This window comes from Aphelocoma coerulescens, chromosome 7 (genome assembly GCF_041296385.1).
Source record: "Aphelocoma coerulescens isolate FSJ_1873_10779 chromosome 7, UR_Acoe_1.0, whole genome shotgun sequence".
NCBI lineage: Eukaryota > Metazoa > Chordata > Aves > Passeriformes > Corvidae > Aphelocoma > Aphelocoma coerulescens.
In genome coordinates, this window is record NC_091021.1 from 14,530,839 (window position 1) to 14,543,083 (window position 12,245).

General features: G+C 37.7%; 1 protein-coding gene across 16 annotated transcripts in view; it reads right to left on the reverse strand.

Moving 5' to 3' along the window:
* The window catches only part of ABI2 (abl interactor 2), a 63,675-nt gene that overhangs the window by 26,838 nt on the left and 24,592 nt on the right, over positions 1-12,245 (reverse strand). For 13 of the 16 annotated variants that reach the window (XM_069022281.1, XM_069022278.1, XM_069022280.1 and 10 more), the window contains exons 2-3: positions 9,717-9,884; positions 1,503-1,679 (exon numbers count right to left, since the gene is read on the reverse strand). In XM_069022281.1, the coding sequence (XP_068878382.1) occupies positions 1,503-1,679; positions 9,717-9,884 (345 nt within the window). The remainder of the gene's footprint in view (positions 1-1,502; positions 1,680-9,716; positions 9,885-12,245) is intronic. The other 3 variants (XM_069022284.1, XM_069022283.1, XM_069022282.1) reach the window with 1 other exon arrangement.

The window sequence follows — 12,245 nt, forward strand, 5'->3', positions numbered from 1 at the left end:
TCTTAGTATGACTCTGCTACATTGAGGAAAGTGGGATACCAATTATAATGATTTAGAGCCAGTGCTAAATAAGACTGTGCTGCAGAGCAATTAAAAACTATTGTTTAATGAGTTCTAAAATTATCTCCCTAAATCAAAAAGTGATTATTAAAATATTAGCAACAGCAATCCTACAGGTTAATATGCTCCATCCATATCCAGAAGGACATCTGCTGACCTGCATAAATTCAAAATTGGTAGCAGATTTTAACACAAGACTGGTAATAATTTCCTGGTCAAAACTGTAGTTATTAAAGTTGGGTATGCTTTTTTGCTAGGCCTTTTTAAAGTCTTTTCAGAGGTTGATTCTTTGGGTAAGAAATGGGGGGAAGAAGACTTTCTGTTAACAAACAGGATGTTGAAAAGACCTTAAGTAAAACTGCTTGGGCAAGGTAATTAAACTGTTCAGAATTTGAATTTTAAAAGTTAGGTTAAACAACCTACTGCCACATTTAAATGGCTGTGCAAGCAGACAAATCAAATAGGACAACAGAGATAACCTAATCCAGTTAGAAGACAAGCAAAAGAAATTCTGGTGTACTTTGACTGGAAGAAGCATCTTACCTTACTGCTACTCAACAGCTTTACAGATTTGTTAGTTTGTCTTGTAAAAATGACAAAAACTCTGTGTTGTTTACCTTCCATTTCCTGGAACTTTAATACTGTCAGTGTTCTCATTTCCGTACTTGTTTTCCTGGCAGCACAAGTTAACAATGAGCTCAAACCTGCTAAGACTGTGCCTACAGTCAGGATGTGCTTTTAAAAATGCGTATCTAACGCATATTACTGCTGCTGTATACATTGATCTAACAGCCATAAGTTGTGTCCCAGTCGGATCTCTGCTCTGAAAATTCCTTCTTTTTTCCTAAACTTAAAAGGAAAAACCAGCTGGCTTTAAAGTTGGCAGTAATATTCCCATCCTGAAACCCCATATGGCACAAAAGTTGTAGAGAGCTCACTTTAACAAAGCACATCACTGAGTTTGTGCGTAACTGACCCTGGCAGAAGGAAGAAAGGGGAGCCCGTAATACTTCTCATGCAAACCCTTCCTTGGCGTGAGCTTCAAAGTAAACCAGTGGCAATTACAGCTGGATCACACTTTGTGGTGCTAATTCAGGCAAAAAAGTGATGGTCATTAGCCCTTCAGTCCCCATGTATATCCCTGGCAACTGATCCAAACAATAATAGCAGCATCACACAAGTTGATATTGAGAAGCATTTTAAAAGGTGAGACTCGCAGTCCCAATCAGAAATAAGATTCAGTGAGTTTGCAACATTTAGAAACACTGGGGCAAGAGAAGGGGAAGGGACAACTGGAAATAAGACAGGACTCCTCTCATGTTTATAGACACATTGTCCAGGCAAGGAGAAACTGGTATATTACCATGAAAAGCATCAGGTTATTTTGAAAATATACAAAGACAATGAATTTGCAGTTTGGCTGTTTTAACAATATCACCTACCTTCACTCCATGTCCAATATCATCTAGAATTGTATAATCAATAGGTTTCCTGATGTAGCGAACTGGTCGCTCCAAGTTAGCTGGTGCAATGATTTTGTGAGTTCTTGAGGTGTTTTTGTTTGTAGTCAAGATACCAATTTCTCTTCTAGCAACTTTCTCTTTGTGAATGTCCACCGTCTACAAAAGACGCAGTGTATTTACTAACAGTGGTATGCATTGGAATACAGAGTCAGTTTTTAAAAAGAAATTAAATCAGTTCTAATGTTTTGAAGATCTCTACACTGTACTAAACATATCACTACATATACTTGATTACATCATCTTTCTTCAATTTACTGCTGAATTTGCCACCTCTAAAGCCACGCTAATAGCTGGGAGTTCTTCGGGTTTTCTGTTACGCTCATTCTTTCAGTTTCACAAATTTCCTTCTCCTTTCCATTCTTAGTACTTCACAGCAGTTTACAGACACTGTTTTATTAGATTCCTTCACTTATCCTTTTTTATTTTACAACTGCTCTCTAAGCTTGTCTTTGACATAGGCTCCAACTAGATGAAGTGTAAGGATGCCCTCCCAAACCTTAATTTTAAGGCCTAATAAACAAAACATAAGCAGGTTTTCTTACACTGTAAACGTTTGCTAAACTAGGACTGGTAATTGTATGATAGAATAAAATTTCACTCAGACAAATCAGGAAAGTATTTTGGTCATTACAACTCACTCATCACAAAGCAATTATTAGATTTTAGAAGGTGTTCCATACTAATTTATCCACAATAAAGCCAGAGGTTAAGCCCACTGCCTTCCCTTTGGATGCCTAGGGCCAACACTGGAAATCCCTCCCTTTATACGTTAAAATCAGTTCCACAGAAAAATCCTTGGTGTAAGACAAAGTCCTGCTGAAAATTCACTGCCTAAAACATGTACATGAATCTTGTTAGGTAACAAGAGTAAGAAAATGCTACCAAAAAGTCTACTTATCTCTTCCAGGAAAATATCATCTCTTAAATCATGGGGCATGGAGTTCCTTGCCTTATTTAAAACATAAATAATTGGTTGTTCACAAAACAGCTTTCCTTAAAGGAAATTTGCTAAACTGTGAACAGTTTTAGCTACAGGATAAAAAACAAAAGTAAGAAAACAGCCAGATTTCTAAACACTCACAGATTGCTTGTTACCACTCCAGTGATCATGAATGACACCAGAAACATTTCTCACAGTTTTGAACCATTCTTTGTAGTAACTGGGGAACAGGTACAAATGAGACCTCATTTTCATAACAAACATTTTTGTCCATTTTATTTTTCTGTGGGCAGGCACTGAAGCAGTGGGGTTGGTTACACTGTTTTACCCTTCTGTTTGTGCTACTGATAGCAAAACAAGTTAATGAAACCTGTGCTGTCTTGAACAATCATCACCACCTTTAAAATTGCAAAAAAAAAAAAAAAAAAGGAAATTTAGAAACCCCAACCTACCCCCAAACTCCTTCCAAGAAGTTGTTTGTTTGCATTATTTCCAGAGCAGGATTTCCACCAATACCTAGGGCGTTATATGTGAGCTTACAATACTATTCTCTAGATTGCCTGGTATTTCCCAGCAACATATTTTCAAGATTTTGCAACTTCGCTAAAATTAAGCGCTGACTACAGCTTTGTCATGTACCTTTCTGCCACCTGTGGTTCCACCTTCCTGGAACTATAAGGTTTCCACTAAAGGTGCATAGCTATTTCTTAAAATAAAGCTACAGAAAAATAGATTTTTCAAGGTCAAAATGTATTGGCAAACCTCTCTTTGAAAAGGTCCAGTTTGTTGAGCAATGATTTGAAATTAAATAGAGGTAGTTAAACAATCTGGGAACCTCCACAAAAAACCCAGCCAGATTTGGCCAATGGGTAAACTCTGCAGAAATTCACACTTCACACAAGTGTAACAGAAACACATATATTTCTGCAACTACTTAACAGCAACTACTTAACAACTAAACCACCTTCCAATCAATTTGCGAAAGTCCTTTCTGAAAACTCCCTGAGATGACCAGGACTATACACCGACCCTCAATACAATAGAGCAGAGCAGATCAGATCTTCACAGCTCTTACAGTACTATATTTAAGGTACAAGCACAAGTGCAAACAGAGCACACCAACATTTCCCAGGCCAGAGTACCTAAAGTACACCATTTTGTATCAGGGTAAGATACAGGATTTTATCTTCCATCTCAGGCTTTTGTCCCTTCTCTGTGCCAAACCTTTACTTCTGCAGCATAGGGAGTCGGAGGACACGTTCTGGAGAAGACGGCCTACAGACTCCTCACCTCACCTGCTGAGGACTCAGAGGATACATGCTGCCTTAAGAAGCTGAAGACACGTGATAGCAACAACTTGGGAGGACAAGTCTCATGTCTGATACCACTGACGAATTCAATACCACTGCAGATTTTATCTGTGGTCTAGACATGTCACTGGAGAACTGCAGAGACACGACTCTGACTCTAGTATGTTCTTTTGTCTCACAGGACCCCGATTCCATTTGCTAGAATGTTAAAAACTTCAGCTGCAACAGCAGCTGCACTTCAGCTGTACTGGAACGTCAGAATCTTATGGGTCTGAATCTGGTCATTCAAAACCAGTTTCATGCCTTGGATACTGCACTCAGAGCCTTAATTTCAATCCACAAATCAAAAAGAAAGTTATTAATGCAGGGTTGCCAAGATGATTTCTCACTTTCTATTTCAAGTGCTAGAACTCTGCAACTTTGAGTATGTTCCTTCAGTACGTTCTTATGCAATTATCTGCTAATACAATGCGAGTACAGATATTTAATGCTCATGTTACTGTAGCGATGGTATCCTGGCACTGTGCAAAGCTGTTTCCGTGAATGAAAAGAGTGGGTTTTCAATAGGAGCCACGAGTACAACCAGTTTCCTTAAGGACTATGGCGATCATGAGGTATGACCACAGTAACAAACAATGAAGTGCATAAAACCTAATTAAAACCTGAAGCTCATCTGGTGGGATTTCTCTTGCATTATGATTCAGAACATCTCTTTTAACTTGAATAGCTATGGAATGACTCAGAGCATAAAAACGGCACCTAATTCTGGTCCATACACCTAAAATGGTATTGAAAAGCATTTTGCTGGCAGTTTTCCAAACATTTCATTTTCTTGTTTAGTGGACTAGGGAAGTTGTGAGATCCTAATACACCTACAGAACAGCAGAAAGGAACACTGTAGTATTCCATTAGTAGAAGAACTAACAAAGATTAACCTGCTACTGAAGAAAATGAAAACATTTATCCTCAACATACAGATAATTATTACCTCCAGTACTAACATAAATGCCTTATCAAGGCAGGAGAATGCTACCAAAATGTTTATTCAGCAGGTTAGACTAAAGTTCTAATGAGAAGATTTTGGGGTTAGAGCTGGACTAACAAAATACCTGGCTTGAAAAGTCTGTTAGGAAAAGCAGATGGGATACACTGTGCCCTTCTGTAACTTCAAACCCTGTATTCTAACAAGAAATTTTGGACTCTTGACAGCATTATTATGCTTTAAAAATTTTTTTTCACATAGGTCCATTAGCTTTGCCAAAAGCTTTTGAATGACAGTTTGTTAGAAGCTAGGCTCATTACTGTCCTCTTTCCATATGCTTTCCAAGATCCCTGCAATAGCCAAGGGACAGCTTAAGTGGAAAAATAAGTATGATCCATTGCATTTTTTTCTATTAGGAATTTTCTGGCCATTTTGAAACATCAGGTTTTCATACTGAATTTAACAAAACCAGTCTCAAGCTCTGCAAATATTAAAACAAAAACACATGAAAATTTCTGGGAAAGTTAAGACTACTTACAACTTCACTTAAAAGTCACTGAACTCATGAGTTTTGAGAAATATTCTCTTCTACCGGTAAACAAAATTTCTCAAAGTATTAAGTTAGCATTTAACTAACTTAAGTTAGTTTTGGCTGGGACAGTTAATTTTCTTCACAGTATGGGGCGATATTTTGGATTTGTGCTGTAAACAGAGCTGATAACTCCAGGATGTTTTAGTTACTGCTGAGCAGCGATTGCACAGTCAGGCCTTTTCTGCTCCCCATCCCACCCACCACTGGGTAGCCTGGGGTGCACAAGAAGTTGGGAAAGGACAGAGCCGGGACAGCTGGCCCCGCTGGCCCAAGGGACAATGCTCCCTACGGCCCCATGGTCAGCAACAGCCGGCTGGGGGAGCCTGGCTGGGGGCTGCTGCCTGGGGCCTGCCTGGGCACTGCTCAGCTGCTGCTGAGCAATTGTTTGCATTTCCAATTGTTTGCATTTCTTCTTGGGTTTTATTTCCCTCTTCATTGTTTTCATTCTCAGTAATTTTTATATTATTACCATCACTATCATTATTAAACTGTACTTTTCTCAACCCACAAGTGTTCTCACTTTTACCCTTCTGGTTTTCTACCCATAGCCTGGTAGGGGGGGGTGAGTGAGCAGCCATGTGGTGCTCAGTTGCCAGCTGGGGTTAAAAACCACAACAGCACGCTGAAAGTCTGAACTGTAGTTAAATTTCAGGGATAAAAGTCTCCGGAAGCCTTCATTTCTTCCTCTTCTCAAAACATTCTAATTTAAATTTATCAATTAACTGTTGGTCTGTTAGTCTGGGCTTTTAAAATTCAGTTTCAAAAATCTTAGAAGAAAATGTTGCTCAGATATAGTATTGCTGGACTTCTATTTTTTATTAATCTTATTAATTTGATGCAACTCAAACTAATTGCAAATTACCTTGAAAACTGGAGTATTACTTTAAAATTAGTAACTGCATAATTTTGACATGTTAGAAATGTGACATTGTCTCAATTTATACACTAAAAATGAGATCATAATGCTACGAAAATGCTGAAAAGCTACTTGTTCCATAAACAGGTAAAATGCACTGTGCAAGATTAACCTTGCATTACCATTTTTAGAAGTGTTTTGCTATTCTTGTACCTTGCAAGAATGAGACAACCAGAAAAAGTCACAAACCTTTACTGACTTTTCAGTGGAAAGTCCAAGTGAACTTCCCGGCAGAGCCCAAGCAGCTCACACACTTTGCTACAGCTCAGCTAAGCAGCACCTGCTGCCTGCAGAGAATCCAAGCCTGCAGGCTATTCAACAACGCCTGTCCTCACAGCCAAGATCATGGAAGTCAATTCTGTAAGGGCAGGATGTAGCAGACCTCCCCACAACACAGCGCCACTGGAGAAAACTCATCACTACCACTCATCTTTGTAATGAGTGCTTGTTTATATAATTAGCAGCAGAGTTTTAAAAATGACCTTGCTAAGTAAGAGATTCTGCAACTAAACCTGAAAAAACATTTCTCATCATACAAATATTAAAACCTGAAAATCTGCCAGATTAATTTAAGGAATTTGGACTTTAGTAACATTTCACAGTGGCTGCTAACTTGAAGGCTGCAAGATAATTTTTTTAACAAGTATAAATATTTGTACATATGATCTGTATTTAAGATATAAATTCTTAGTCAAATATGAAACACTGTATCATCTAGTCCTGGACAAGGTTCAAGAAGGCAAGTAAGAATAGATTCATCAGCTTTCAGACCAAACCAAAGTAATTCTAATTTTTAAACCAATAGGATTTAATCACTCGCATAAAAATAGTTTCAATAGTAACAATTTCCTTATTCACGACCTATATATAATTTGAAAAAGCACAAATTATTATCAGCTTCCTTTTCAGCTCTTTGATTAAGTTGGCATTTAGAAGGAAACACAGAAAGGGATGTAAACTGGTGTTCCACCAATGAACAGAGAACCAGAGCATTCTATCTTACAAAGTTCATCACACCTCTCCCAGTCTGAGCTGCTTGTACAAAACAAGTACTTTGGGAAAAGTTTTCATACCAAGCACCAAATGATTCTGCTCTCTTCTTTGAAGAATATGTGGAATCCCAAATCAGAATTAAAAGCAGGATTACATCCAGAGACCACAATTTGCATACAGTCTTCTAAACTTAAATACCAAGACCTACTGACCAAAGCATTAATGCAAAAATTAATTTACCATCTGTGGTCAGATGGTAATTACCAACCTCTTTTCTGTTCAATGTTACCGACTTCATTTCAAGTCAGGCTGACTGAAATCCTAATCTGGCAGTGAGGTATTACACCACAAAGCATTTTCAGTACTATTAGAAAAAGTTCACTAAACTTTACACCCAACATAAAGACCAAGGAAGCCTTCTGCACACTAATTTCAGGAGAAGTATAACCAAATTTCTTGAAAATAAATTAATTATTTACAGAGAAACTGGGTAAATTAATTTTTTAAGAAAAATAGCCATGGAAATTAAGACAGCTAACACAATAATCTACAACACTGGTATTATGGGAGGAAGCCATTTCCAAACATGTTAATTGAACTTAATAAAGTGCCTTGGATCAACAAACACTTCAGGTATGCAATACCCAAAATTCATTTACTGTCTGCTCCTCTGATATAACTTCTTCCATGAAGATTTGGGGAGCACCCTACATATGGATGATGCAGGCTCAAAAAACCCAAACAAACCACACAAAAATATACCCCAAAACAAACTAGATTTTCAGTTTTACAGCAGTATTTTAAAAAAAGACCATCACAGCTTTTTTGTGGTTGTTCAAGCTCAACCTATGAAATTTTGCAGATACATCTTCATTAGGTGTTGGGGTACTGCTAATTTAGTGCTCTATTTTAAATAACCAGATGTATTGTATAAAGGTCAAAGACAATCTAACTTAGCCCTCAATCTGCACAAATGTCACCACCTCAGGAAGAAAAAAAATTTAAATGCTATGTCCCTTTCCACAAAAGCTACTTTACAGAAGGTGTGTGACAAAATGAATTTTCCATATTCATGAAATGCAAAATATACTGTCTTCTGCACCAGGCCCTCAAACAGCTGAAACGTGTGAGCTGGCACTAGCCTGTGAAGAAGCACATACACACACAGGCATATACACACACACAGAGCATATAGATATAGCACACAGACATACACAGAGTAATTCACAACATTTTCTGGGGGAAAAAATTAATTAACTAGTCCATGTAATGATTAACAAGGAGCATTTACCAGAAGAAATCAAACTTCCAGCTTATTTCTGATGCAGATCCATGAGACAACTGAGGCAATCTAACAGCGCAGCACTATCAAAAGAGGAAATCCTCACCAGTCCTTTCTTTGTACTTGCCCTGAAATTCCTCTGACCCAATCAGAGCCAATTCAGCCCACTAAGCCAGCATAAAATTATTCACTTTTGCTGGTTCAAACCTCTACTACCTTAATAACCCTTTCAGCATCAGCAAGTTAATAGATCAAATCCATCTACTTATTTCCTACCTTACACAGCCCCTGCTTTCAAATGTTTTTCTAAATACCACAACATTCTTTATTTTCATTTATATTATCACAGGGAGATCAAGAAACCCTTAGCAGCCAAAATGTATTCGTCAACTAAGCCACAAAATATTCATTAAACAGACACAGAAAACCAGAAACTGCTGTATCATTGTTCCTAACTTCTCTTTTAATCCATCAGTGGCTGTTAAATCTACACTTTATCTATCATTCATTCTCAGCCTGTTCTGGCAGACAGAATTCTCTCATCACTGTGGTGATTGAACCTAGGTTCCTAATTATAGTAGCTTAGTTTATCGCTGCTCAGAAAAACTGCAAACAGTGGCAGGAGTTCTGCAGCCATACACAAATTGAAACATTAATTTTGGCTTTTGTTCCTGTCACTGCAAAGTACATTTTATTAAGGAAAGCCAGAAGCAAACTATTTTTGTCATCTATGCTGTTGTCATTAGATGCCAGTATTACAGCAACAGAAAAAGTCAAAAGATGACAAGTACTGTTTTCCACCATCCATTTTGTATTTCTTAACATAATATTCTCATTTTACCACTAGCAATTTTTTTGTGCTTTCCACTTATGCAGAATGACCCCCTCTCCAAACAATAAGATGGCTGAGAATGCATTTAATCTGCTTTGGTACGTAAAACCCTCATACTAACACTGGTATAGAACCACCTGATGAGACCCGATCACATAAACAATATGAGAAGAAATGTGTCCCTGAAAAGCATCCTTTTGTTTTAAATTCTTCTTGTTCACAAGATGTCACTTAAAAAAGAATTTTACTTGCTATGTAATATCAAAGGCAAAAGAAAAAGTCTCACTTGTGAAATATGGTTGATTGAAGATTCCATGCGTCGAAGCTGGGATGCCTGGATATCCAGCATTTGGAGAACATTGTTGGCCAAAGTGTTGATCAGATAGGCTACGCTTGCTAATGACTGGGTTGTGTAGGCTTTGGTTTCTTCCAGGGCTCGCTGCTTATCTGCTGACTGAGAAACAGAAAGGAAAGGTTTATTAGAACAGTCTTCCACGAAAAGATTTGTGGAATGAACTCTTTTTGCCTGTCTTTATAGACAAAGAATTATAGAAGTCAAACTAATTCTAAATAAAAGCAACTATTTTTCCTCCTTTCCGTTGTTCTCACAAAAGATACTACCTTTGTATTTAAGAGTTTCTATACTTTCTAAAAAGAACTAAGCTCCCTTCTTTCTTGAAATATACCCAGTTTTTCTTGAAAAAAGTCCAACTTCTTATTCAGTATTTCAGCAATTAACTTGAAAAGTACTCTGAGACACCTATTACTTATTTCTCCTAGACTTTATATGATTTACAACTGTTTAGTTTTTCTAAACTTGGTACTTCATTTATAACTCCTCACAGCCTGCAAGGAGGTGCCAAATACCATATTCCTCATCTTTCCCAATCATTTAGACCTCATTCTTATCACAAATGGCCATTCACAGTGAATGAACTATAATTATTACCTTAAGATGGTAGCTGAATAAAATGTGAATCATTTTTTGAAAAAGTCCATGTTTTCTTCTTAAACATATTTTGTACTTTTTCACATTGTCAACACTTTCTTCTATGAAAAATTAAAATGAGCCATTTTTCTAGTAGTAGAGCACCTAAAAGTATTTAGGCTATCAACAGACAATATATCCCTTAGAAATTTAAAAACATACATACATTTCAAACAACATTAAAAATAATAAGCTAAGAATCTAATTATTAGGGTTCTGTGCTTCTCCTTGAACAACAGTTAATACCACTAAGATCTAATTCAGTACAAAGAAGACAGATTAAAGCACTGGTAAAACATACAACTAAGATGCTAAGAAACTTTCCATTTTCCAAGGCTCAGTATACACTGAGCTTCACTTCTAGGTGATCTTTAGCCATCTCAAAGGCTGATGGTGCTGTTTCTAAAGCAGCAGTTCATAAATGTTCTCTGCTCCCACCTGTCATTATAATACTGTATTCCATTGTTTCCTTTGCTTTTTGTATTATCCATATAGGCTGAATATCAAGATTCGAGAAATGTGCTGCTATTAAGGAGGGAATATAAAGTCATTCCGTGTCTTTCAGCACAAGCCGAACCTACTGTCCATTCTGTAATACTTACTTTGAGAAACACAGAAAGTAAGCGTATCTGTATTTCAGGAAAACAATTCCTACAGCTCAGTATGTTTCCCAAGACCTTGTAGTAAGATTCTTAAAAGAAGATTGCTAGCTTTCAAGGGAAAAAAATTTCTCACACATGTAAACACAGGCACAGGACTTCAATTAAAGGCTAACATGAAAGATGTTCAATACTTTTGCTTTCCTGGCAATCTCCAGTGTCCATAAACAACACTGGTAACTTAGCTGGCCAGTTAGCAGGCTACACTGGTACCAGTTCCTCATCTGCTAGGAAGGAGGACAGCAGCAACTGCTGTTCATCCAAGAGCTGCCTTGATGGGGGCAGGAAGGAGGAATGATGCAGGAGGTGAGCGTCCCCACTGTGTTTCTCTCCCATGCAGAAGACGAAACAAGACCAACAGAAGATAGAAATGAAAATTTTAGGAGATAGCTTCTCAGGGCACAGTATGTTGGTATTCTCCAAGAGAGCACGCTTATAAAAGCTGCCTTATATTCAGCTATACAGAAGTTAGAAAAATGCTATCCCCAGATCTCATTCAAGAACTCGTGACTTTCAACCGAGTAGAATGTCTTGCACTTAAAGGAGCTCAAAACTCAGCTTAAGGATTCCCAAATGAAGGAATACCAAGCTCTTTACCTTTATTCTCACACTGTTGGCTTGTAAATGCACTTTTTCCTTCCCCTCTCCCTACTCATATTCCCAGCTCAGCCTGCACACTCCCCTGCAGCAGGCACACTCCACAGCCATTCAAACCATTTCTCAATGGCAATAATAAAAGTGACCAGAAGCTCTCGGCTGTTTTGCTCTGCAGCTGCTGCCAACCTATTTATAGAAGCAGAAAATGCTGATTTCCATTAGTCCACTGTACATCCAGAGAAGCTGAGTATAATGCATCAAACAAAGTATTTTTTCATTAATAGACAAAGTGTTTGAGAACGAAAGGAAAACTATCTGCAATTTTAAATATTATGAACCTCTGCTATGGGTTTTCTGCCTAAAGAAGCATGAATATGAATCCATGTTCAGAGCTAGTCCTTCCAGGGATGTAACCTAACAGCCAAATTCAAGTCACCCCCAGTTCAAAGCAATAAGGAGCTGAGTTCTCAATGTTCAAACGCATTAAAGATCTCATAAAACAATCCTATAAACTCCTTTGGAACTGTTATTAGCAAAAAACCCCATCCCATTGAGGTGTCTAATTTGTGAA